We start from the raw sequence: 26,707 nt of genomic DNA, 5'->3' as shown, positions 1-26,707 counted from the left end.
CTGTGGCAACTGCTGCAGCCTATAGACCAGCTTGGGCGAACTCGCATCCAATGAGAGGCCTCTGCGCGCTCACTGCATCAAAGCCCGCCAAAATGGGCGTGACTAGAGTGCATATAAGCGTAGTTCGTAGGCTGGAACCCTGATTTTCATCTCTTCAGCGAAGCTCTTCGCATCGCTGACCTGGAAGCCGCGTCGCCGTTCGAGGGGCATCAAGCAAGCGTGGACAGCGCTAGAAGAAGCCGGCCGTCTCAGCCACCTTCAGCCATCCTGCGAGCTACGCCATCCGACGACGTATCCTTTTATTCAGCAAGCTAGTTCTCACGAACTATTCACAAAAGAGTACGAGCGTCTTTTTCAAGATGCCTCGCTCCACTTGCGCCTCATGTCGCGCCCTTCTCAGCACAGGAGACCGCCACATCATCTGCGCTCTCTGCCTGGGACTGGGGCACGCAGAGCTCGCCCTCACTGAGGGCGGATGCGATTTCTGCGAGGAGCTACCGATGTCGACCCTGCGGACTCGACTCGAAGCGCTCAAAGCAGAAACCGCGCAGGAAGAAGCGCCGCTCACAAAGGCTGCCGGAAACTGTGGTTGAAGCGACTGCCTCGCCGGAGCCTCTCCCTCGAGCATCGCTTTCACCCTCCCCGCCCCCCCGGGACGCCCAGTTGCCGCCGAGCGGCCGCACTGCTGCCATCTCGGATGACGAGGCGGAGGATAAGGGCCGCTGTTCCATCATGGCTTCGGACAGCGAGGAGTGGACAGGCTCCCAAGCCTCCTCCTCGGCCCAGGAATCCAGCAGGACCTGCGCCGGAGTCGAAGGGGAGTTAACACGCCTCCTCACACAGGCCGTCGACCGCCTCGGGCTCGAGTGGTCACCGCCCCCTGAGCAGGCACCCAACAGATTCGACGGCTGCTTTCTTCAAAGCCATCGCCGCTCTACACCCGCGGCCCGGGCCGCTCCCTTCCTGCCGGAATTACATACGGAGCTTGCAAAGTCGTGGAACGCTCCTTTTTCAACCAGGACCCTATCCCACGTCTCCACCTCTCTCGCGTCGGTGGACGGCGCCACTGAGAGAGGCTACTCCTCCATCCCCCCGGTCGAGGACTCGGTAGCAGCACACCTTTGTCCGCCCTCCGCGAGATGGCGTTCCAAGCCTGTGCTCCCGTCTAAGGCCTGCAGAGCGACTTTCTGCATGTCTCGTGTCCCCACCAGAGCACGCTCACATAAAGCGGTTACGAACCGCTCAAGCGTCAGAGTCAATGAAGGCGCCCACAAATGCATGCGCGCGCCCATTCTCTGCCCGCTCTGTTACACGGCCAGCAAACATTCCTCTGTGTGCAAGTCCCGTGCCCATGACTATGCTTGCGCATCACGTAACAGATGTGACTCTTTCCCCATTCATTCCAATCGGGAAGTCACTCACAAAACAGCCTGTTCATGCTGCCTGCGAGCAATCATGCATAAACACACTAAACGCGCTCACACATTTTGTTCAGCGCTCTGTGCGCGGCAATCAGAGCGAATTGGCCATTCACCCTCTAGCGTTACGCTTCAAAGCGTGGGAAGCTATTCCAGGGATATCCAAGTGGGTGTTAAGCACAATACAACAGGGCTATTTGCTACAGTTCGATCGCCGCCCTCCTCGCTTCAGAGCACGGCTCAAAACCACTGTGAACACGGAAGCAGCGTGCATGCTTCGTTCAGAAATAGCAAGCCTTCTGTGCAAAAGGGCCATAGAAAAAGTGCCACCCTCTCTGAGCGAGTCGGGGCTTTACAGCCGTTATTTTCTTGTTCCCAAGAAAGACGGCGGCCTCAGACCCATATTAGATCTCAGGGTTTTGAACAAGGTGCTTGCAAAAGACCGTTCAAAATGCTTACAATCAGGAAACTCCTCGCGCATGTGCGCCAGGGGACTGGTTTATTTCTCTCGATCTGAAAGATGCATACTTTCAGATTCAGATAAATCCCGTCACAGGCCATTCTTGAGATTCGCCTCGGCGGCCAGGTTTATCAATACACCGTCCTTCCGTTCGGCCTGTCCTTAGCACCCGTACTTTCACGAAGTGCATGGATCGCGGCGCTCGCACCCCTGCGGAGTCAGGGTTTGCGAATTCTGAACTATTTGGACGACTGGCTGATTATGGCTCAGTCACATATGGAGCTTCTGTCTCACAGAGTCAGTTCTCCTCAGCCATCTGAACAGTTTGGGTGTTGCAGTCAATTGGACCGAAGAGCTCACTACAGTCCAGTCAGACCATTTCCTTCCTGGGAATAGAACTAGACTCCGTGGCAATGACGGCTCGCTTATCTACACAGCCGCACGCCGTGTTCAGCGACTAGCCGCATCTTTTCAGATGAACAGCCTCACGCCTCTGAAGAAATTCCAGAGAGTGCTAGGTTACATGGCCTCAGCCGCAGCAGTACTTCAGCTGGGTTTACTGCACATCGCCCGCTTCAGCATTGGCTAAACACCTGCGCGTCTCGCCGGGCTTGGGCCACAGGCCGCCAGCCCATCAAGGTGACTCAGACCTGTATATCAGCTCTGCAGCCCTGGACAGTGGCCGAATGGTATCAGCGGGGAGTGACAATGGGAGCTGTATCTCGCCGAAAAGTCATCTCGACAGACGCGTCCAACACGGGTTGGGCGCGGTCTGCGAGGGCTCTCCGGTTTTCGGCCTATGGTCAGTTCAGGAAAAGCTCCTTCACATAAATTGTCTGGAAATGATAGTGGTCGAGTACGCGCTCGTGTGCTTTCTCCCGGTCATTCAGGGTCACCGCGTCCTGGTCCGTTCGGACAACAGATCTGTGGTATCCTACCTAAACCGTCAGGGCGGTGTCAGATCCAGGAACATCTTCCATCTGACGAAACGCATACTGAGTTGGTCCCAGTGCCACCTGCGCTCGCTGAGGGCGACGCGACGTGCCAGGCCACCTGAACGACGGCCGGACAGACTGTCCAGAGACAATATTCCCCAGGGGAATGGTCCCTGCACACTCAAACAGTCCAGACGTTATGGCACCTATTCAGCAGAGCAGAGATAGACCTCTTTGCGTCCAAAGAGAACTCTCACTGCCCAATATTTTTCTCGAAGCGAGGATGCGCTGGCCCAGGACTGCCCAGCGCTTTACGCCTTCCCTCCCGTCTCGCTATTACCACAGGTAATGCAGAGGATCAGGAAACGCGTCACTCGGTGCTCCTCATAGCCCCGCGTTGGGAGAATCAGACATGGTTCCCGGAGCTTACGCAGCTGTCACTGACAGCGCCGTGGCCCATCCCAGTGAGAACAGATCTCCTCTCTCAAGCTCGCGGCACAATCTGGCATCCCCACCCAGAGTGCTGGGCGCTGCATGCGTGGGTGATCAACGACTACCCGTCGCTCTGCCAGAAGGAGTAATAAACACCATCATACATGCTAGAGCCCCTTCCACGAGAAGACTCTATGCGTCAAAATGGTCTGTGTTCTCAAAATGGTGCACCGACAGAGACCTGGACCCGCGGACATGTGGGGTGTCGTCGCTGCTCGTATTTCTACAAGAGCTGCTGGATAAGGGCAGATCCCCAGCCACGCTCAAAGTGTATGTGGCGGCCGTTGCGGCGTTCGCTGAACCCCTGCACGGCCAGTCATGGGGTAAAAACTAGCTGGTCATCCGCTTCCTCAGAGGAGCTAGAAGGATGAACCCCCCGCGCCCCCCATCGGTTCCTGTCTGGGATCTTTCTATAGTTCTCGAAACTATGAAAGCCCCCCCTTTCGAACCACTTCAATCCGTGGATTTGAAATACCTTTCACTCAAAACCGTTTTTCTGACTGCCCTGTCATCAGTCAAACGTGTGGGAGACCTTCACGCGCTGTCTGTCAGCGCTGCGTGTCTTGAGTTTGGACCAAGTGACTCCAAGGTCATTTTAAAGCCTAGACACGGCTATGTTCCCAAGGTGATCGGTACTCCTTTCAGAGCACAGGTCATTTCCCTATCGGCACTGCCAGCACCCGATAGCGAACGCGACGCCAATCTCCTTTGCCCGGTCAGAGCACTGAGATTGTATACTGCGCGCTCCGCTGCTTTCAGACGCTCGAAGCAGCTTTTCGTTTCGTTCGGAGGGCGCACCAAAGGTCTCGCCGCCTCGAAACAGACACTATCTAGATGGATAGTGGACGCTATTGCTGCTGCATACGCGTCAAAAGACCTGCCATGCCCATTGGGCATTAGGGCTCACTCCACTAGAGGCATGGCATCCTCGTGGGCATGGTCCAGCGGGATTTCCATTCACGACATATGTGTGGCAGCGGGATGGACTTCCCCTCCACCTTTGTCAGATTTTACAATATGGAAGTGCCCGCTCTGCAGGCAAAACTACTAGCGGTTTAATACGCTACAGCTCCCCTGGTGAGCTGCACTGATGGGACACATTCCACACAGACCGGCACCGCCGCTCTGTCGCTCCCTTCCCACTATGTGCTTATGTATTACACAATCAATGACCCGCATTCTTGCCGGCCAAATATTATTTCCCCACTCATAAGGGCTCCCCGGGTCCCCCTTAATTCCCTGGGGCTCATACAGTGGATGCTTGGCGCGACGGCGTTGACAATGGGTTCCCGTGAGCGTAAGCTAGCTTACGCAATACTGAGAGAACCTCTCGTAAGAGAACGTATCGGTTACCTAACGTAACCTCGGTTCTCTCTAGATGAGGGAACGAGTATTGCGTAGCCGGCCGTGCTTCAGCGCCACGGCGACTTTTTGCTTCAGTCAATGAAATCCAGGGTTCCAGCCTACGAACTACGCTTATATGCACTCTAGTCACGCCCATTTTGGCGGGCTTTGATGCAGTGAGCGCGGACGCCTCTCATTGGATGCGAGTTCGCCCAAGCTGGTCTATAGGCTGCAGCAGTTGCCACAGAGCAACCTATGAGCTCGCTAGCTAGCCCGCTCAAGGTCTGCAGCTGCCGCACTGCGTTGACAATGGATACAAAAATTAAGGATAATTTTTTGGCTTCAATATCTCAGAAAAGATGAATCTTTCCCGTAGCGTAAGCTAGCTTACGCAATACTCGTTCCCTCATCTAGAGAGAACCGAGGTTACGTTAGGTAACCGATACGTTTTCGACTTGGGTAAACAAATCGCTTCAGAACTGACAAGAATCAGCACAATCACTGTGCAGTGTAAAGGCTAATATAAATGGTTAAATAGAAGCAAGGCAATACCAATCATGATTCAGTATGCAAATATTACGATGATGTTGACACTTTCAGTTACATTTTGAATGTTAAATATTCCATCAATGTAACACCCTGGGTGCTTCTCAGTTGGACGTCTGCAGCCAACTTAGGCCATGTCCTTCCTAGACCAGTCCTTTTGAGGCTGTAGGCTAGGCTCATCCACAGCATTCAGCACTAGAATGAGATGGCCTAGTAAGTGCGCATGTGCAAGGGATTGTGGGTGATCAAAAGCCACAAAGGATGCACTTGATGCATCCTCCAAAATATGCCGAACAAAGGCTGCAAAATGAGGCTGCCTTCCAAGGGTTCTCACAATTGAGATGGCCTTCGACAGTGCTTGATGACATGGCAGCCGAGATATCCAGCCTAACTAGGCTGCAGCATTCTGATTGAGAAGCACCATATATAAGCGGTGCATCCCATCAAAAGCAAATAGCTCCCATTATAATCAGTTGTCTACACTGAAGCGCGGCACACCGACAGTAAAAAGATGTCCCATTCCATTTTGCGCTGGTGCTGCTCCTCATGCCATTGTGTTGTGTCAATGGAGTCAAAGCCCAGTGTAGACAGGGTCTTAGTCAAAGTAGATTTTTAAACTCTTTGGCATGTGGCTTCCCCTCAGCCCTGTGGCACACTGACAGCCAGATGCCAACTGTCTGCACACAGAATACACACATACACAGATCTGTGAACACAGGGCCTGACCTGCCCACGTGGATCAACTAATCCACATCACGGGCCGAGTCTCCTGTGCTTCTCTGTCTGACCCTGTTAGCAATGCTGACTGCAGAATGGCTAACACAGCTACCGTCTTCTGCCAATGAGGCCATGCCAACAGTGCTGGCAATTTACAGGCTACATAACACACCAAGAGCTCCAAGATGACTGGGAAGGAGTCAGTACAAGCAAACAGCAGCATAAATGTTGAGTACATGTTCTTAGGGAATATTCAATCTGGCAACACAACCACCCTCTCTTCTGACTCTTTTGAGTGGATGAAAATGCCATCAGTAGAAAAACTGTGCATTCTTTATGTAGACACAACTGGAGTTGATTCACAGCCAAGTCAGCAGGATCTGACAAACACAAGCGCGCACACACAACCATATTAACTCCCATAGAGGAAATCTAAATTAAAAAGGTCAAAGCAAACAGATTTTAGAGAGGTTAGCAAAACAGGTGTGTGGCAAGCAAGACTGTCTCCTCAGGAGACTAAACAATGTCAATTTTAGACAACATCTTTTTATTTCTCCATAAACAGGGCTCAACAATAAGGATTGCCCACTGAGATAAAAGCGTGAGATAATTTCAGGCCAATAGTTTCAGGCAAATAGGGGAACTGTCTCTTGCCCAATTCAGCCCAATTTTAAAAGTCTTGCAAATTACAACATATTTGTGTTTTCTCTTCTGTGATGTTTTCAATATTGTGCAGCAAATTCTGCTGATTTAAACTTGTTACCAAGGTAGTTAGCTAGCTGGTGAGAATACAATATGATTCCATCCAAGTTGCAAATGTAATATATGCGATAAACATTAAAATAGCAAAAACAATGTGCGAATAATGCTGTGCTTCCATCCAAAGTGTTCAGAAGAACAAAATAGTCACCTCTGGAGAAATTGTAGCCACTGTGACTCTTTTATTAATAAATTATTTGTTGTTTAGAGCATGCAGACAAAACAGTAGAAGAACTTTTCTCATTTCTGGGACTGACACAGCATCGCACACATCCTTCCTTCCTTCCTTACGTGGTAAGGAATGATCGTGATCGGAGATCACTAAAACGCTTGAAGTCACATCATAAAAAAACGACAGTAGAATTCACAGCTATAATAATAATAAAACAGGAATAATTTTCACACATGAATTGGCCACCAGAGTGTACTGACCTTAACCCCATTGAAAGTAATTGGGATGTGCTGGAGAAGACTTACAGAGTGGTTCAACTCTCCTGTCATCAATACAAGATCTCAGCCAAAAATTAATGCAACTCTGGATGGAAATAATGGTTTTGACATTGTCGAAACAATGCATTGATGAATGTGCACCATAATCAAAGCTAAAGGTGGTTCAATTAAATATTAGAGTTTGCAACTTTTTTTTTTATAATATATTTTTCATTTTATGCTATAAGTGTCAATAAACCTGCTCTTCGGCACAGTTCATGTTTGTATTCAACTTACAAACTCTTTGGGAGCTTTGTATTTTATAGACACCACCATTATGACCACAGTACCATTTCAGATGCGAGGATTGGTCTTCTGGTTGGTCCAGTTATGAACAAGTTATTCAGTCACATGGCTTTTTTGATGCATATCTTGTATTCCTAGTCATTTCAATAAGAGTTAGTTCAGAAAATGTGTTTCCATCATAGTTTATGCATATTACTTCTTATTGAATAAAAAAAATGTATCCCCCTCAAGCAAGTGTTTGTTTCTTTATGCACATTTTGGGGATTTATTAGCATCTTGGTGTTTCCTTCAAGCAGTTTTTATGCAATTATGTACCAAAATGTGCAATAACACATGGATAGAAACCCAGCTATACAGGTTTTGTTGAAATTGAATGAATTGCCAGAGTGACTAAGTTGTGCGTTTTTGAATAAAACATGGAGCTACATCCAAACTGTATAATTTTCAGCTTCTATTGCAACATACTTTAAAAATACTTTACTAAAGACCATTTTTAGTGGTAGGGCAAGCGGAAATGTTAGCAATTCTTGTTTTACTTGTCAGGGTTCAACAACAAGATTCCTTCCATTTTTTCTCATGGTTTTTGAATGTGTGCTAGCAACACATTATTGAACCAGCATCAAAGGCATCTGACTTTTCAATGAAAAATGTGAAGGAAAAAAGAAATGGCAAAAAAAAAAAATCATACTCTATATGCATGAACGCATGTAACGAGAGATTGCACAGCACACTTAACTCAAAACAAGTTCAAAAACTTGATCCACTAGACAAAGTTTAACCAGTCAGTCAAGCATGTCAACGCTGTACAACAACACTAGCCAGCTTCAGGTCTATGCATAATTTATGTCGCATGTTGACCTGCACAAAGCATAACATGAAGTGTAGGTGATGGGGCATGCCAGTGTCTTACCTTAGGCAGCTCTCTAAGCTGGTTGGCGTCCAGAAGAAGCTCCTCCAGACTTCGGCTGTAGCGGTAGATCTCATCGGGAACCGCAGTGAGCGAGCAGTGTCGCTTATCCACGGATTCAACGTGACGGTTACACCGCCAAAGCGGGATACACTTCAGCATGTCCCGGGCGCGCTCAGGCCCTCCGCATCGGGGACTCAATCAAGGAGCCAAAGGATCGAAAGATAAAGAGCTGATTTATAAAGGCAGTGTGTAATTCCCTGGGCTTTATCCGCAGAAAATAGCCAAATAAAATCCTCTTCTGTATGAATTAGTCTCTCGCAAATGTCCAGTAAGTCCAATGATGGCAGGGGACATCCAGATATGCGCTCCGGTTTTAAAATAGCGCCCATTCAGTGTGTCTTCAAACACGAGCTGAATTACTCAGTACGTTCACCGTTTAAAATTTGAGTAATTTGGTTAAACACACGCCCAATGTCATCAAGAACACACGCATTTTCTGTGCTACGTACAGCTTTGCATCTCGCGAAGAACATAAACAAGTGAGCTAAATGAGATTATGTCGCACAGAATAACTGATTTCACTTTAGCCAGCGTGTTGTGTCGTCAACATTCAGGAGAGGCTGGTTTTTATATATATATATATATATATAAAATATATATATAAGTGGATCTCAATTGTTGACGTCCAGTGCCCATTCGTCAGGCATGTGTAGTCTGGTGTTAAGAAAATTACATTTAAACCACATCGTACCCGAGAAGTGTCTTTCAGCACGACGATATGCTACTGATTAGCCAGGTGGAGCTGAGCGCTTTAGTCCAACAACAACAACCGTAACCAAATACAGCAGCCAGCCTCTAAAGATAGACAAAACAACTCAAAACTACTTACAGACGCGTGTGCAAGAGATACATGTGAGATAAAAGAGTGAATGATATGATATGATCAGCCACACAGCAACAGGCTAAGGCCAGCAGGCCGGTTCGGTGTGTGTATGTATGTATGTATGTATGTATGTATGTATGTGGGGGGCTGGGCTGGGCTGATCTCACCGCTCCACAGACACTCCACCGGCTTTGTGCTCCTCTACAACCCGTCCTGGTTCCGAATGTGGGCAGATCAGTCACAAACCTCGCTATCCTCCTTTTTACCATATAAATGTTTGTGTTTAAAAAGTGCGTAACACACCTCCAATGCGAGTGTGTGGAGGTACTCGGTTAAGAAGGCTTCTTCACTAGCTGCAGATCCATTCCCAGCTCCGCCTCACTGTTGTGAATCTGAGCGAGCGCGTCTCGCACGCACACGGCACTTGCGATCTTGTCTTTCGGGTGGCGCCCTCTAGTGGTCTGGAGGAGCGCTCGAGTGTAGCTAATGCAAGTGCGCCGCCCTACGGAAATGTCCTGAAGCAGGACGCAGGTATAAGAATGCTGGTTGTGGGCTAGTTTGTCTATTCGGGCAGTTATAACATGTAATATTATTTGACGGTTTAGCAAAGAACACACATTTCGTCTGTAAATTAAAATGATATATTCAAACTGTGTTATATGTAGGCTACATTTTTTGCATGCTAAGTGTGGAACAGGATTCCCACTCTTTTCAAGGCACAATTTTCCAGGACATTTTATGTGCCCAACGGGGCAAAAACAGACTAGGTCATGATGTACTGTATTTTATTGTTATTGGATGTTTTTTATTATTATCATTATTCTGTATTTGGCAGTTTAATAATTTGTTATCAAAATGGTGTCTAATAAAATTAATTCATTAAACCTTATCAAATGAAAATATAATTATAGTATTTAAATTTTTCAACATAACATTGCATTATTTTTTATCAAATGAAGTGTTTTATACAAAATCCTCAGCACAATTCAAAACATCACTGGTGATAAACAGGGTTGGGAGGGTTATTTTTGAAATGTATTCCACAACAGATTACAGAATACATGCTGTAAAATGTAATTTGTATCGTATTCTGTTAGATTACTCAAGATCAGTAATGTATTCTAAATACTTTGGATTACTTCTTCAGCACTGGTAGATTTTTTTGATCTATAAAAACTGCCAAACTGTAAGACAAAATGCACATGTTAAAAATACAAATTCTCTGAAATACCTAAATATCTTATGCAGTGTTGTTTCTAAAACAAGATAAGATTCGATTTTTGGATATTTTTATAAACACAAAACAAAAATTATTATCAAGAAAAACTATTTTGCCCTAATATCAAAGGTCTTAGCCAATAAAACTTGTGATCTAACGTGTATTTAAAAATAAAAATTTAGCTTAGCATAAAGCTAAATGTTCACATGACAATTTACACGATTGTAAATGTGTTTTTGTCAGTAATTTCTCATCTCCAGATAAGCAGTTCGCTAAATGGCCCAGAATGATTATTAAACCCCAAAAAGCTGTTATTTAATTATATATATATAGTCTGTATGAGCTGCCTGCTTCAGATTGCTCTGTCATCTACTACATCTACTATTCAATTAAATCGCAGAATTTTGCGGTTTAATAATGAAACTAGGATATATCGTGATTTTAATTTGATTGTGCTTTCAGACATTTATTTTCATCCCAAAAATGGCAAATTCCTTGACTTGTGTTTATTATAGATTTATAGGTCCATGTTATGACTGTTTATTGATTCAGTCTGTTTTCTGCATCGCTGAAATCTTGGGGCCCTACATGTGGTAACTTCGGTATAAACAGCCTTGAATTATTAATGAGATGTTAAGACCGCATCATTACGATACCGCCTCAGGGTTTGAAATAACTTATACATACTTATATATATATATATATATATATATATATATATATATATATATATATATATATATGACCATTCGACCGTCACTGAATGTACGTGACAGGGCTTCGTTCACGACAGTCAACCATCCATGTTGTTTTACAATGCACAACCACCGACAGTGACAAAACTATACCCGTGTGATTTGAAACCTATCCCGATTCGCAATCTTTGCTATGGTTTTGTACACGTAGCACAAACACGTAACGACACAGTCAAGCAGTTTCATTATACCAAAATATTGTTCATTTTTCTAGGACATTTTTAGGTGTTTTTCTAATTTGCCATGACTGGAAAACTGGATTGCAAAATCCTAGTTTTCCAGGACACGTGGGAACCTTATAGAAATTATCCAATAGCATGACTTTATTCATCATTGTGAAATAAAACGGAGATGTATCACAGTAGTGGATAACACGGTGTAGATGTATTGGCATTATCTATTTGGTGTAAAAAAATAAATAAAAAGTCACAATTTAATACATTACTGTAAAAACAAAACAATCTTAAAAGCTTTAAAAAGTATTTAGCAAATAATTGTTTAATAATCTCTACATGGTATATTTGTACTATTGCTATTGTACTATAAACTAATAAAATACACACTTTTAAAGGAATAGTTCACCCGAAAATGACAATACTAATTTATCATTTACTCAACCTCGTGTCATCCCAATTGTGCATGATTTTATTTCCCCTGAAGAACACAAATTATGATTTTTTGAATATCTCCATACAACGCAAGTTAAATTTTGAAGCACTAAAAAAGCACATAAAGTCAGCATAAAAGTAATCCATACAAATCCAGTGGTTTAATCTGTCTTCAGCAGCGATCTAATTGGTTTTGGGTGAGAACAGACCAAAACAGTGTTCCTTTTTCTTTGTACATCTTGCCACTGCAATCTCTAGGTATGATTATGATTTCATGCTTGATTACTCTTCCTAGGTCTTGACACATGCACGGAGCGCTATAGGAAGCATAATCAAGCTTGAGATCATGATTACCAAAGAGACTGATGATGTCAAGAGTTATAGTGAAAAAATTATTATATTTTGGTCTGTTCTCACTCAAAACCAACATGAAATAATTCACCTCATATGTCACATGAATTACTTTCATGTGCATTAATATTTTGGTCACCATTCTCTTGCATTGTATGGACCTACATAACTGAGATATTCTTAAAAAAAAATTTGTGTTCAACTGAATAAAATATTATATCTAGGATAGCATGAGGGTGAGCAAATTATGAGAGAAGTCCCATTTTTGGGTGGACTAACCCTTTAATAAAAATGTTTAACTGTGCACTCAGTAACTTTTGTCCTTGTGTCATCTTGGATTTACACTGGCACGTAACAGCTTATATGCAGCATCATTTAAAATCAATAGTTTTCAGTTTCAGATGCAATTGTAGAAATAGTACTCACAGCCAGCCATGATTACTTTAATCAGTGAGTGAAAGTGTCAAATAACGGGACGGTTACTGAGATTAAGTGAGTCATTCGGCTGGTCATGTGATTCTAACATGCAGCCCCCATGTGTGGACCCTCTCCATGTAGAATAGACCAGCTTTTATAACATTACTGAAATGACTGGAGTCTTCATTTTTTACTACAGACATTTTAAAAGCATAGTTCATATCTTTTGACTTTTTTTTTTTTTTTTTTAAAGGAACAAAATTACTGAGTGTTCCTTTTAAGTACAAGTCCAATTTGGTCAACTAATCATTTACAGAATTATTTATGTATTCTATTCTATTCCTTTCTCCTTACCTTTTCTTTCTCCTCACTGCCCAGTAGGTGGCGATATGCACAAAGAATGAATATGAACACGCATAGGAGGGCTTGTAAAAGTGGAGATTTATAGTAACAAAGGACTAACAAATTGATCTGTTTTTCACCCACACCTATCATATTGCTTCAGATGACGGATTCAATCACTGGAGTCTTATGGATTACTTTTATGCTGACTTTGTGCTTCAAAGTTTTGGTCACCAGTCACTTGCATCGCGAGGACCTACAGAGCTGAAATTTCCTTCTAAAAATCTTAATTTGTGTTCAGCAGAAAAAAGCAAGTCTTACACATATGAGACAGCATGAGGGTAGGTAAATTGTGAGAGAATTTTCCATTGTGGTTGAACCATTAACCTTTAATATCTTTAAGATCTTATCCTTGATTACTTTTTCCAATTTTCCTTATGAAAGACTCTGACAACATTGCATATTAGAGAAATTTATTGTTTTTGTTAAGCCAGAACCAATGTCACCAACATAATGTTTAGAATCTGAAGACTGAAGTCTGTGGAGAAAAAGTTGGTATTTGTATTAAAAAAAAAAAAAAAAAAAAAAAAAAAGTATGGGTGGGAATGGAGGAAAATTGCATCTTTTCTTAAAAAAAAAAAAAAAAAACCCCTGCAAAAAAAATGACTGTTAAAAAATGAAAAGCCTTTCACAGTAGGTGACAAAGAAAATGCACGAGAAGGATATTTTTGTCCTACACTAAATCCCTCAATTAGGATTTTTCTGATAATATTATTACGATCAACATCAATAAAAAAATAATTACAAGTTTCAAAGAGGCCCGAATCTCTAACAGCAGTGATGAAAGCTGTGCGAGTTTGAGCGCCAAGAGATGGGGCCAGATGCCACTTTGGGACAGTCTTACGCAGAGAGGTCACTATTATTAAAACGCGCTTGATCGTACAACTCGGCAACAACCTTGCGACCTGCAAACCAGCGGTTATTGAGGGCCTGGATAGCCTTGTTCATTTCCTCAGCATCGGAGAACTCCACAAAGATCTTTACTATGATCTCAGAATCGTCGTCCTCACCCTGTCGCTCCTGGTATATGATTACCCGATTAACTGCACCATACTTCCCACATTCCTCCATCACTTCCCCTTCAAGGTCATCGTCGATGTCCTCTGGGCCCACCATGTTGCGTAGCACCATAACCGTTGACTGAATGTGGGGAAAGACAGTTTGTAAAAATTTGAAAACAGTCCAAATATTAAAGAGAGGTTATTATAATGTAACATGGCAAAATTTAATGGCTTAAGTTCTACCTCTGTTTAGTGCCCAGAGTAAAACTGTATAATGCTACTTTGAGGTAAATTCTCAGCACCCTAGATCACAGTCAACATTACATCTTTATAATCTTTTAAAGTAAATTTGATGCTGCCTAACCTTTGACTGCATGACCGTTTGTTTTCCTCCACTTCCACTTAGCTGCTCCAGTTCACTATCCTGCCCATTTCCAACTGGCCGACTCCGATCTCCTTCAGTAAGCCTTTTGTCTTCCTCTCTCTTCACTTCAGTATGTATTTGCATTGCAGATGTTGGTGTTCCGATAGAAACAGGTGTTGTGACTGGCGGAGATGCCAGTACTGGGTTAACCAAACAAACTTGGGGGACTACAGGAAGAGTAGGTCGAGCAGGTGTCACACCTATTGACAAAAAAGTATTACAGAAGACAAAAATAAGAACATTCACACCTGAAAGTCTCTTTTTACAGAACTGTTTTTACAGAGCTCCTCACAGACAATCATGATCCTGAGTTTCATTTCCTTATCCATTTCAGGCTAAGATTCAAATGAAAAATCAGCAATTAAACTTATTTTCTGCTGTAAATGCAACACATGATCATTTTAACTTTATCATTTAATAAACTCAGGGGGTTAAAAGATGTAAAATTTTCTGTACAACACAATAGATGTTAGATAGAATGACATTCACTTTCATTGTAAAGCAAAATGATGCAATGAAATTGAATTGTGTCTAACATCTACTTTTGTGTCCCACTGCACCAAGTCATGTGGGTTTGATACAGCATGAAGGGAATTAAAAGATGAGAGATTTTTTAATTTTTGGGTGAACCATCCCTTTAAGTTAACAATTCATCCTAATTTTTGCAGACCTGTGATGATGCCGGGGGCCTGGGCAGCCAATACAGCATGTGGGAGCCCCATCTGCTGACTGAGAATGTGTGCTGGTGAGGCCAGAGAACCCAGCACTGTCACTCCAGCAACAGCCTCCTACAGAACATCACAACACAGGGACAAAATAAGGATCAAAGTAATATAAGAAATGTGAAAATTACATTTTTCAACATTAAACTGAAATCTCTGGTTTAAGACAACATGCCAAGTAAAAGAATGCCATTTAACAGCATCTGCAAAATACAGTTCAGGTAAAAACTTTTTGCAGCAAAAACTGCATGAGCACATCAACAATAGCTTCTCAACCTGGTTTCTGCCAAATCAAAGACAAATGTTTTTTCCTATTATAGTAAATCAGGATCCAGTTTGAGCTTAGGTTTAATCTCACCTGGGCAGTGATCTTGGCGGTTGCCGCAGCAGCAGCCACAGCTGCAGCAGCGGGTAGCCCTCCAGGGGTTGTAGGCATCAACAGAGGCATGGGAGGGGTAACAGCCTTCCCCACTCTAAGGTATTGACCTCCAAGGTCAAACAGGTTCATAGATGAGACGGCATCCAGCGATGACTGAGGCTTTTCATATTCTACCCATGATGAAAATTATTTAAGAGAGAGCAGTTCCTGAATCCAATCCTATAGTGCACTTTCCCATTATCTGGCATTTTCTTGAAGCTTTAATAACTTACACTTTGTTAGACATTGTACTTTCCATTATTGCCCTTTAGTTATTGATAGGATTTGAAATTTTAGTAGCTTTTATATTTAGTGTTTCACAATCTATTCTTTATTTTTCAACTTCTTTGGATTAATTTTATTTGGAAATTAGATTGATTTTGGTTGAGAAAAAATAAATAAATCATGACTGGAAAAATGTGGGAAAATATTATCAGGCCACATGTTTATCAAAGACTCAGTCTCCACTGAGCAGTGTTAACAGCACCTTCCAGACGTGCTCACCAACAAATCCGAAGCCCTTGTGTTTTCCTGTGGTGGGTTCTCGTGCCAGCATACAACTTTTAATCCTTCCGAAGGCCTCAAAGACGCTCTTGATGTCTTCATCTGACAGATCTGGATGGACTGAGGCTACATAGATTCGGTTGTAGGCACGTGCCTCCTCTGCCAGTTGGTCGATGATGGGCTGTGCCTGTCCGATGTTACTTGGTCGCCCCACCTACAGCACACAGACCAGCACATGGGCCACTGAGTGGAGGTGTATAAAGTAATTACTGTGAGAGTGTGTTTGTATGTACATGTAGTCGAAAAAAGGAAGACCAAACGGGAGGAAAAAAACTTATTTCCCTGTATGTAATTAAACTATTTAGTGTAGTGCAAGTGAGACTTATAAAACATTTTAAGCCTCTAACCATTGCAAAGTCATCAAAATATTATTATTTTATTTAATTTTTTAAGACACAGTCCTTCGATATGAAAGAATAGAAGTAAAAATGTAAGCTCCTGAAGATTTTTGGGGGGCGAAATGAAGTATAGTTACTCTACTATTAGTTAAATTATATCTATAGTCATAGCACAGGTCACTGTGATTGTACGGATAAGTGGTGGAAATGAAAAATTTCTGAGTGTCTTCATGACTAAAATGTGACTGTGGTTGTTAAAAAAACAAACAGATTTTTGGCTATGTGGTATCTGTGCTGCAGTTGGGGCGGCCAAGCAAACACCAGCCAGGCACAGCCCATCATCAGCACATCCCGGACAGAGAAGAGCACGCCTGCCTCAAACGAATGCTCCCCCTGCTTCTGCAGTTCCTAGAGAAATTGAGCTCCAAAACAAACAGGGTGACAGTGTGGAAGCATAACATTGTGCAAACACATATTTAGGTTAGATGACAAAAAAATAAATGCACAAAGGCAAGAACACAATCACAAGCTGTATTCAATTCTGCACACACAATCTGCAGGTACTCGTGCTGGCAGGTCTACTGAAGGCCTGCTGACTGCTTCGACTCAAGCACACACAAAAGCCAGACATACAAAAAAAATAGCTCACTGCACAGCAGTTTAGAAGGTTAAAGAACGATTGTCATGTTTTAAACCCACCTTAATGTTTCTCCCACCCAGCATGACTGAGTTCATCTGCTCCAAGGCCAGCTGAGCTGCTTCAGGAATCTCATACTCCACAAAGGCAAAGCCCTGAGAGAGACAGATTTTTTTAAGGTCATTTTATACTTTTGCATCGATCCTACGTAGGCTAATGTGCACCTCTACAAAGTTGTAATAACGCGTTGCCTAGATGCGAACTACATTAATTGTGCTTGGTCCCCTTTGTAAACAGAGACAAAAAAAGATAGAGGAAATGTCTAATTTTATCCAATATTATTTTAAGATCTATGCATCATATCACATTGTATTTGTACCAAGGAGCGTGTTTTTTTTTTTAATGGGGAATATTTGCTGTTTTTATACTCTGCTCATGTTTAATGAAGTTATGAGTGAAAACGCAACAAAATGGCACATCTGTTTACAACTTATGAACTATGTGCTTTTTTCCTCAAACTTTCCAATCTGTACAATGTTTTGACAGTATGGTGCGCAGTAATTAATCTGATTTCATACAATATGAAAATGAAACGCTTCTAATTTGTAAGCAAATTAAAAAGCACCTAGACTCAGAGTTGGTTTTATTTGCCTACATGCATTGTGTCCTCCCTTCAAGCTTTAAATCAACACACATTGTGTGTGTAAAGCTAGTTACTAGTTCATTATAGGGTTGTGCCCATGGACGATATCACCAACATCACGATGTAGAGCCACCATCGTGATGCCACGCCCCCTTTTGCGAGTCTTGCTAGTGTGACTCACTAATCCTAGTCTCTTCTATAGTTAACCTAAAAATTTGCAGGGATTGCTCTGTAAATTAAATTGAGAATATAACTAATGCATATATGCTATTTTAAATACTGTGGTATATGCCAGAGACGTGACGTGTTAGTCTGTGAAAATACCGTGTCAGGCAGGCTACACAAATATTGATCTTGACATTGTTAGCTTCTTGTCTTTTTTTACATGTCTTACACTGTACATTTAGATTAAAATATGTTATGTTGTAGGCTACAAGAAAATAGCCTTTATTAATTAATTATTAGTAGTTGTAGTGTCTCAGAAAATCTTGCTCATTGTCACATAGCTCTTGTATACACTGAAGCGGCAGTTTAAGATAAACCCAGACCAGCTGAACGTCAAATAACTTTTGTCTGGTTAATACTTTTAAAGAAAAATTTCCTTGGCCATAAATCCATAATGTCAAATCAAATGAAAGAAACAAGGTGAATATGAATAACACACATTTATTAAAACATAGAAGAACAACAAATGAAACGGGAACAACACTCAGACCGAAACTCGGCATTAACATTTCACTTATAATTAGCAGCACAATTAACTTCAGCACAGGCTACAAAATAAATTATGTTATTGAAATATTGTAAAGTGGTCATATGAACTACACAAATGAACGTTTAAAAATTATATGCAAAATCGAATAGCTCCGCAACGGATGGCGAAAAATGCGTAAAGAAGTCTAATATCTTTCACCATAGACCATGTTAAATTTCGATGTTTCTGGCCAGAAATACCAACATATTCACTTTATCTGGTTTTAATAAGCTGCGGATTGGAGTAACTACACTACCCGCTGTGCTGAAGACCCGCTCTGATGGAGTACTGGTAGCACATATGCACAGATATTTCCGTGCTAATCTTGCCATGAACGGAAACCTTTTGTCGTTCGTTTTCACCAAGTCAGCGGGTCCTCTTCCCCATCAATGGCCATTTCCTGCAGGTACATGGTCATTTCTGCCTCGACCTTTTGCTCATCAGTGAGTAAAATAACGAAATTACAGTTTTTAAGTGGAAAATAGTATTTATGTAAAGAGATATACTAAAATAAAAAGTGCACAACTCTTCTTAAGTGAAAGCAAAAAAAAATGCTTCACGTGTCGTGCAACCTACTGATAAAGCGCCGACGAGACATTAGTTGGGTTAGTAAAATAACGAAATTATAATTTTTCATATAATTTTTGAAAATTATATGAAATTATATAATCCCCCCCCCCACCGACGATATCATCGTCCATCGCGATGTTTTACTGTCAACATCGTCAACTGCCAATTTAGGGGACATCGCCCAACCCTAGTTCATTAGATTTTTTTTTTTTAGCATGGAACATCAAATGTATGCCAAAATATTAATTTACTATTATTTAACCATTTGTGCTCAGATGGGCCCATCTGAAGTCTTAACCAACACAAAATATGTCTCGTTTTGAGGATTAAAAGCTCAATTTCAATGCATGTAGGCATTATGACCAAAACTGAACAAGTGCGTTGAAATTTGCAGACAAATCAGAAGTGTTCCATTTTGATTATTAATAGTTTTGCACTGCACATATTTTTGTAATCAGTAAAAATATCAAACTGCTCAAATAGCCATGTATCATGTGTCGATGGAAAGCTTGCAAAGAATAAAAAACGAATACTGCCAAAATATTTGTTTTACTCAGCGACAAAAAATATTGTGAGTAATAGCGAAGTATATGTATTTGCCATACATGTAAACAGGTGTTGCTTATATGCTGCATTTTCCCTTATAACTTCACGAATAATAAACAGAATATAAAATATCACGTACCATTAATTAGAAAGGATTATCTTTAAAATGAGCCCACACACATTGTAATCAGACGCATAGATCATTAGATAATCCACATGAAGCAAAATGTGCACAGCACAATGTTAAAAATATGTGGTTAAAAACACATTAGCTTTCCTGGAACAGATGACTTCATCGGAAATGGTGTAGTACGTTGTCCAACATCATGGAATGCTAAACCAATTGTATTAGGATTCAGATCGCTGCAACCAGAGGTGGAAGTCATCCAAATATGGGTAGAGAGGATCGTTCACTAATTACATATGGTGAATGTTTGGCACAAGTTTTTGTGATTTTTGTGAGTCTCAGAATTTATCATAATCTAGAAAATTTCTAATTTAAAAAGCTTTCTTTAAAATTATACCAACACTTGACCCTCCTTGTTTGTTTGATTTTAGGCCTTATATTTTGGGTATGGCAATGAAAAGAAAAGTAATCTTTAAAAACATCCTCAAAGTTTAAAGGGTTAAGCGACTCAAGAGCAAGCATACAGTATATGCCTGATTCATTTGTCATGAATCATGACAATGTATAATAAATATGTCCAGAAATTTCAACATGTTCACATACTTTGATTAAATAGATTTTTAATGCTACAATAATTTAATACTTTTGAATCCATAAATAACAACTTTTTTTTATTTATTAAATGTATATTTCAGAAATTAAAGCATTTTAACAATATACTAGCACTTTTCTATGTACTCGCAGACCGACTCACACACCAACACAGAACTACAGTATAAATGCAAACCACCGTTTTGGTCACTACAAGTGGGTACAAAGTATAAATCGAAATTTAAATTGAACAAGCATACCTTGTGCTTCATGGTGACTGAGTCCCAAGACATATCGATGCTCTTTATGGGCCCAAAGGGTGCAAAGGCCTGCCGGATGGTGTCCTCCCCCAGCTCGTAATAAATGGAACCCACATATACACGGCACATGATGGCCAGAGCTCGCTGCCTCTGCGCTGCCACCTGGTGGTTAGGAAAGGAAGATAAATATTGGCTACAGAAGAGCATTATAGAAAAGAAGAAAAACTTAAGAAATTGATATAAAATATAGGAAAGGACTAAAGATATGTTTAGCTTCTGTTCATAAGTTTGATGTGCTAGTTCCTATTGCTTTAGTTGAATCTAAACCCCAGTTTCATTACCTGCATTGCATACCATGAAAAACAAGCACAGTAAGGTGAATGAGGAACAGCCCGTTCTTACCATATCTGCTTGCAATTTACTAAATGAGAGTGCTAGCAATTTAAAAACATCTACATTTATGATTGGCCAAAATTTTGTCCAAAGATACAGTAGTTAACATGTGAAAGTGGACCCTTAACACAACTTAATGTCTTCAATAATCTTTTCATGGATCTTTTGGACTTACATATCAGGTGAAGAAGAATCTGCACAATTCTATCCATTTTACACTTTTTTCAATCAAACATCATCGTTTTTATCATAAGTTTTAGATAGTGTGTCAGCCATGTGACAAAAGTATAAAATTACACTTAAGGCTCAAAGTTTAGACAGATGTTTCAATTTGGATTGACATAATGACTGCTTGCCCTCTTTTACAGCAGAATAAATGACATTTTAATATGCTACAGCATATTCACAAAGCGAAATGGATTATCCTCACCGATAACAACACACGTGATTCCTTCCATCAAATGGAACTTAAGGTAGGGCAATGAACTTGCTGGAGTTTGAATAAACATCTTAATCAATGACCACTGCAATGAGGGAGCACTCGCTGATGGCCATGCAATGATGTAGGAAGATAAATATAGAGTGAAATTACATAATGAGAGATAATTTGCTTTGTAATGTCCCTTTAATAATCCTGTCCTTTCTTGTGACTTAAAAAAAAGGTCCCATTGCATTACTGAACAGAAGACAAGAATCAGTTATTCTGAGTTAATGCCATCAACTTAAATTATTCTTAATGATCAACAAACATTTCATTCACAACAAAGCCATTTCTGCTTTTTAAATATGCTGTGGCAAATGTCTAGAGTATCTAGCCTGGTAAATGCCAATTAAAGGAGGGTAATGGTCATATGTCAAAATGCGTACAGAAGGTAAATAATAGTTTAATATTCTATTGACCGATTGTAAAGATGAGAGAGGATCTCCAAAGCCCATTGTCACTGCTGCCATCTGAAACACAGTAAAGATGGAAAAGTGCTGAAAAGGTTAGATATCTTTTTCTTTTTTCTTGTACTAAATGTTTTACATCAGAGAGACATAATATACAGATCTTGTCAGTCTCTGACTGGTCAATGCCTCTGACTCAATGTTAAGCTCTGCCCACCTCTTTAAATCACCACTTACTTCGAATGAAAACCTGAAACATACCACAATTAAAGCACCAAAGTTACTAATAGGCATTACTTTCTTCTAAGACAACAGGTAGGCTGCTCAAATTGTCCTTTTTACAGAGTTAAGAAATACACCGAGTATAGACTGTGTATATGTATCCTTTGGATGTGGTTGATTCTTCAGTCATCATGATGTCTACTTGGGGATTGCAGTACATAATACGATCACTTGTTAAGATTCAAGATTTAAATCCAAAATAAGAGCAGACCTAATCTGGGTGTAGCAAAAATTAAGTACGAGTCCCAGACATACCACACCTCATGCAAACTAGCGGAGAAGGAGGGCAAACAAATAATGCATGATGAGTTCTCAACAAAGTTTAGTGCTTCAGATTAATCTGAGAAAAATTCTATGAGCAACCAAAAGGCCTGCAATGTGTGGGGGGAATTCTGGACCAGCTAAGGAGGTCACCCTTGTGTTAGAAAACTGGCAGCTATCAATGGGAAAAGTCATTTTCAAATTGGAAACACTAAAACACTTAATAGTACTTCTATGTATAATAATGTTTGGCAACAGTGATCAACTGTAATTTTGCGTAACACAAATCTCTAAATTATAGATAAAAAAAGGATACCAACCAATGTATGAATATTTTAATTTCTTTAATCCTATATAATGATCCTAATCCTTAACAATGAATTATTAATGAGAACGCTTTTCATGACACAGCCAGTGGGTACACCATGTAGTTTTAGTTACACTACTGGTTTGACAAAATCAGTTAAGTATGTACTGTCAAATAAGAGGCCAACATTCTGCAAACATATAACACAAAGTAGATAACATAGGTGGTGCGTGTTGCATTTACAAGCATTCTACATAAACAGATCATCATATCAACTCACCTGCAAATTTGTGAGCTGCTGCTGCTGGTGGGCAATGGTCTGTTTTACTAAAACACTCTTTATGCTCTGTTCCATGGCATATTTCTTAGCCTAAATAGAGAAAGAAAATTTTTAAGCAACGGAGCAGATGCTGATGAGTTTAAGAGTGACACTTCAGCTTATCTCAAAGGCAACTTGTTTCTGGCTAATTAAAGATGTATAATTACACTAAATAATCATGTAAGATACATATTTCTGTATCAATTTGTTTGCTTTTCAAGCAACATGTTAGCTTGAGAAAAAGTTGTAAGTGGGTCTCTCGCATTGGTGCTGCCTACGAAGAGTGCTGCAAATCAGTTACTCTTGAGGTTCCATTTCAGTTAGGCTCGTCAGTAAGCAGCTTTCTCCACAGCAACATGTATATATTGTTTCTACATGGCCACATAAACCGCATTCTCTGGGAGAAACCCAGGTGTGTTAAACCACTTTCTCTTTATCCCTAAAACGGTGTAAGGAAAACGGCATTCTCGTGTACATGACATTTCATAATGCAGCTTTCTGCAAAAAAATAACAGAAATACAGTTTATTAAGTGCATGTAAACATGGTCAGAGTCAGATGCTGGTTAATGCACGTTATAGTTTGTAAAAAGGAAGCCAATAGAATTAAAAAGCTCAGACTTAGGCAGATGTATCCTGTGGGCTTTGTGCTTTTCATTCACAACCCATTTTTTTAGTCAGAGAAGAGGCAAAGTGGTGGCACTTAAGCTCTAAACACGGAACAGGTGATGCAGGCTGGAGTCTGACCCTCGATGCGAGCTGATCCTATTCACTTGATCTTTCTCCCCAAAAATTTCTTACCAATCTCTCGAAACACTACACATGCAGTGACAAAGCAGCATGATCTCATTTCATTTCAATGAGCTGGTGACTTCTGGCGACATGAGCAACAGCAACTGTTGGCGACTAGATGTGGGCGTGAACAGCTACTTCAGAAAAGTTTAACTTTATGCAAATGAGGAGCTTTCGGCAGCGACCACCAAGAGTAAAGACGGTGTAAGTGGAGCGCACGTCATCAGTCTCATCTGAGCTAATGCAATCGAGAGCAGGCAAGATGGAGACGTTGGTTTCTTTTGAGTGATTTCACTGTTGTATATCAGTGGTTCTCCACCAGGGGGTCGGGACCCACTAGGGCCCTCAGCACACTTCCAGAGGGGCCTCAAGATTTCTTAATATTATTTAAAATATGATAGGTTATTATAATTTTTATATAATTCAACTTACTGAAAATGCTAAACTTCAACAGCTTGCTTTTATAAATAATAGACAGTTCTAGACATTTCTGGAATCACAAGTTTTAAGGAAATATCTTATAATATAAATATCTAATAGCCTACATGGGGGGCCTTCGAATATTTTCTCCAACAATGGAGGGCCTTGGAGTCAAAAAAGTTGAGAACCACTGTACTACATGATTTGTCTGTAACCAAATACATGGAAATAATAAAAAATTATGCATGGAAAAGATATTCTCAGCAGTCTGATTGAGTTTGTACACTGATAAACCATCTTGGTAATGATGATACAATGAGCACTTAGTATAATATCTTAGTTGTACCGGCAATTTGTCTCATCTTTGATCAGATTTCCCAAAAATATGGCCAGATTTGCAGTCCACTGATAATGTTAGAGCAACAGTAGGAGGAACACCCACTAGTAGTGACATACAGTACAGAGAATAGCGACATAAAGAGATGAAGTCGCTTAATGTGTGAAACCCACCCTACCCCCTGGAAAAATTAAAGAATCTATTACCCTCTGTAGCGCTTCCTGCTGCTCTGGAGTAAGAGGCGGCAATCCAAGCTTTCCCCCTGTGCCCTGTCCATTCTCCATCATCAAGCCTTTGCCTCACTGAGGAAATAATTCAATGGACATGTAGTGAAAAAAGACCACAGATATAATTATATAGCATACTACTTATACTATAGAAATAGTATTTTCAGATTTCATACTTCCTACGCATACAATAGAGAGAAGTAGCAATAACAGAGACAGAAGAGAGAAGACATTACATGATATTATTCAAGTCTTTTTTTAAATATCAAATATACAAAATGTATACATTTAAGTATTATGGATATATTTTGGAGCTTACCTATGAGGCTGTACTTTTATTAAACCAATCAGTTTTGAGAAGCTTGTGTAGAATTCCTGGCAATGTGCTCACAATTTTACAATGATCTGCGGTATATGGAAACACATAGAGAGCATATTCATTTATATTTAAATCCAAGTGCAAAATAAAGAAGCTTTTAAGCAAACAGTAATTTTTGTACACTGTATGTCCTTTCAAACAGTATGGAACTACCATACTGTTTTTTTCTGACAGTTGAAATCTTTACTGGGTAATTATTTCTTCTGTAAGATACGATCTGGCCCAATTAGTCAGTCATAAACCAGACTTGCGACCTGCTGAGAGATCATATTAATATGGGGAACAAATTATTCCCAATGCATTAAAAGATCACTCGAATCAATCAACATTTACGTTTGACGTACTCTAAAGTTAAATAAATCACCTGCAGATTGTCTGTACATCAACAAAGAGAGTTACTGTTAAGAACACAGTAGTGGCGTGCTTGTGATGGTTACAACAGCACCGGTACTAGCCGTTTCAGCTGTAAATTCAGTGATTAAATCAAAGTGCAGGATCAACAATTTTGGCATTTAAACTGGTCTCACAAGTCACTTCACACTTTATGGTAAATTACAGATAACTCAGAAATACGCATTAATGAAAGCCAGCAATAAGCTGCTACCTCAGCACGTTAGCCTAACTGGCTAACAGAATGCTAGCGAGCCTTTACGCAGGCCTCATGTAATCACGCCAGAAGATATATGTAAACATCAAGAGGCTTACTACAACTAAGTTGTATGCTAACCATAAACCAGAACATGCGAAAAGCACTTCAATATTCAAGTAAACGTATTTAGGTAATTATGTTCAGCTTTACCGCCATGTAGTGATCCACATTGGAGACTCTGCAACTCACTGTACCCCACAGAAACTCAGAGGAACCTGGAGCTGCCGCGCGAGGCCTCGGGCTACTCGAACGCAGGTCACGTGATGTGGTACAAAAAAAGCCGGACAGCATTTTCGTGGTAGTGTTGGATTTATGAGTACAATAATGTCTGTGATTAACATTACTTGGAGATGTTACCCAAATAATGGCATTACATATACAAAAAAAAAAAAAAAAATGGTTTAAAGGGATTCAAATTCAAGACAGAGAAATTAAATGTAGTCAACTTGCAAACGATAGTACTTTTTTAAGAGAAGGAAATATTCAAAATAATAAACAAACTTGTAAGTGTCAACTGAGCTCTTACACATGAAATTATTTGAGATTTATTTTAAAATGTCAACTATACACAAAAACACCCATGGGGCTCAACCTGAACAAATGTACACTACCAGTCAAAGTTTGAGTACATCTGCTTGACACTTGGTAATTCATTAAACATAAACAGCTATGAGGAATTAATTTACCGGTCTCAATTAAATTGTGATGCCACCATGACCAAGTTAAACAAGTGAAACTGAGGACAACTATGTACAAGAAAACTCAATGTGGTGAAAAAAATGCCATGTTTCCTGACAGCTTATTTGTACAGGAATTTTGCTCTTTGCTCCTTCTGAGTTGCAAACTTCTCAGTGACTTTCTTATTGAAGTCTGGAATGTCCTTGTAAAGTTTCTTCTCCATGGAAAGCA

At 40.9% G+C, this 26,707-nt stretch overlaps 2 protein-coding genes across 3 annotated transcripts in view; both read right to left on the bottom strand.

Moving 5' to 3' along the window:
- The window catches only part of scrib (scribble planar cell polarity protein), a 112,989-nt gene extending 103,606 nt beyond the window's left edge, over nt 1–9,383 (bottom strand). Inside the window, 2 exon segments of the mRNA XM_052142559.1 lie at nt 8,317–9,171; nt 9,367–9,383. Coding sequence (XP_051998519.1) covers nt 8,317–8,475 — 159 coding nt within the window. The 5' untranslated portion in view covers nt 8,476–9,171; nt 9,367–9,383.
- A 3,976-nt stretch (nt 9,384–13,359) lies between these two features.
- Nucleotides 13,360–26,054, bottom strand: LOC127660037 (poly(U)-binding-splicing factor PUF60-B-like). Of its 2 annotated transcripts, XM_052150094.1 has the most exons (12): nt 25,949–26,054; nt 25,090–25,175; nt 24,750–24,845; nt 22,958–23,047; nt 21,840–21,890; nt 20,547–20,708; nt 17,118–17,210; nt 16,021–16,234; nt 15,457–15,647; nt 15,047–15,164; nt 14,317–14,576; nt 13,360–14,091 (listed from the first exon to the last, which is right to left on the bottom strand). In XM_052150094.1, exons 3-12 carry the CDS (start codon nt 24,828–24,830, stop codon nt 13,792–13,794), a joined length of 1,560 nt encoding a protein of 519 aa, XP_052006054.1. In that variant the 5' UTR covers nt 24,831–24,845; nt 25,090–25,175; nt 25,949–26,054; the 3' UTR covers nt 13,360–13,791. The 2 variants fall into 2 exon arrangements, with proteins under 2 accessions (XP_052006054.1, XP_052006062.1); XM_052150102.1 differs by lacking the exons at nt 24,750–24,845; nt 25,090–25,175; nt 25,949–26,054 and adding an exon at nt 22,045–22,077 and having other exon boundaries at nt 22,958–23,023.
- Nucleotides 26,055–26,707: the final 653 nt, after the last annotated feature.

This window comes from Xyrauchen texanus, chromosome 2 (genome assembly GCF_025860055.1).
Source record: "Xyrauchen texanus isolate HMW12.3.18 chromosome 2, RBS_HiC_50CHRs, whole genome shotgun sequence".
NCBI classification, from domain to species: domain Eukaryota; kingdom Metazoa; phylum Chordata; class Actinopteri; order Cypriniformes; family Catostomidae; genus Xyrauchen; species Xyrauchen texanus.
Note: the sequence above shows the minus strand (reverse complement) of the source record. Positions and strands in the feature narration are given on the sequence as shown.

Excerpts from the sequence above, each read along its gene's own strand:
- LOC127660037 (XM_052150094.1), bottom strand. The coding sequence starts at position 24,830 with ATGATGGAGAATGGACAGGGCACAGGGGGAAAGCTTGGATTGCCGCCT. Across the intron at positions 15,648-16,020 it reads CAAGGGCTTCGGATTTGTTG|AATATGAAAAGCCTCAGTCA; the intron begins GTGAGCACGTCT and ends CATCATGGGTAG. Across the intron at positions 15,165-15,456 it reads CCGCCAAGATCACTGCCCAG|GAGGCTGTTGCTGGAGTGAC; the intron begins GTGAGATTAAAC and ends GATGTTCTGTAG.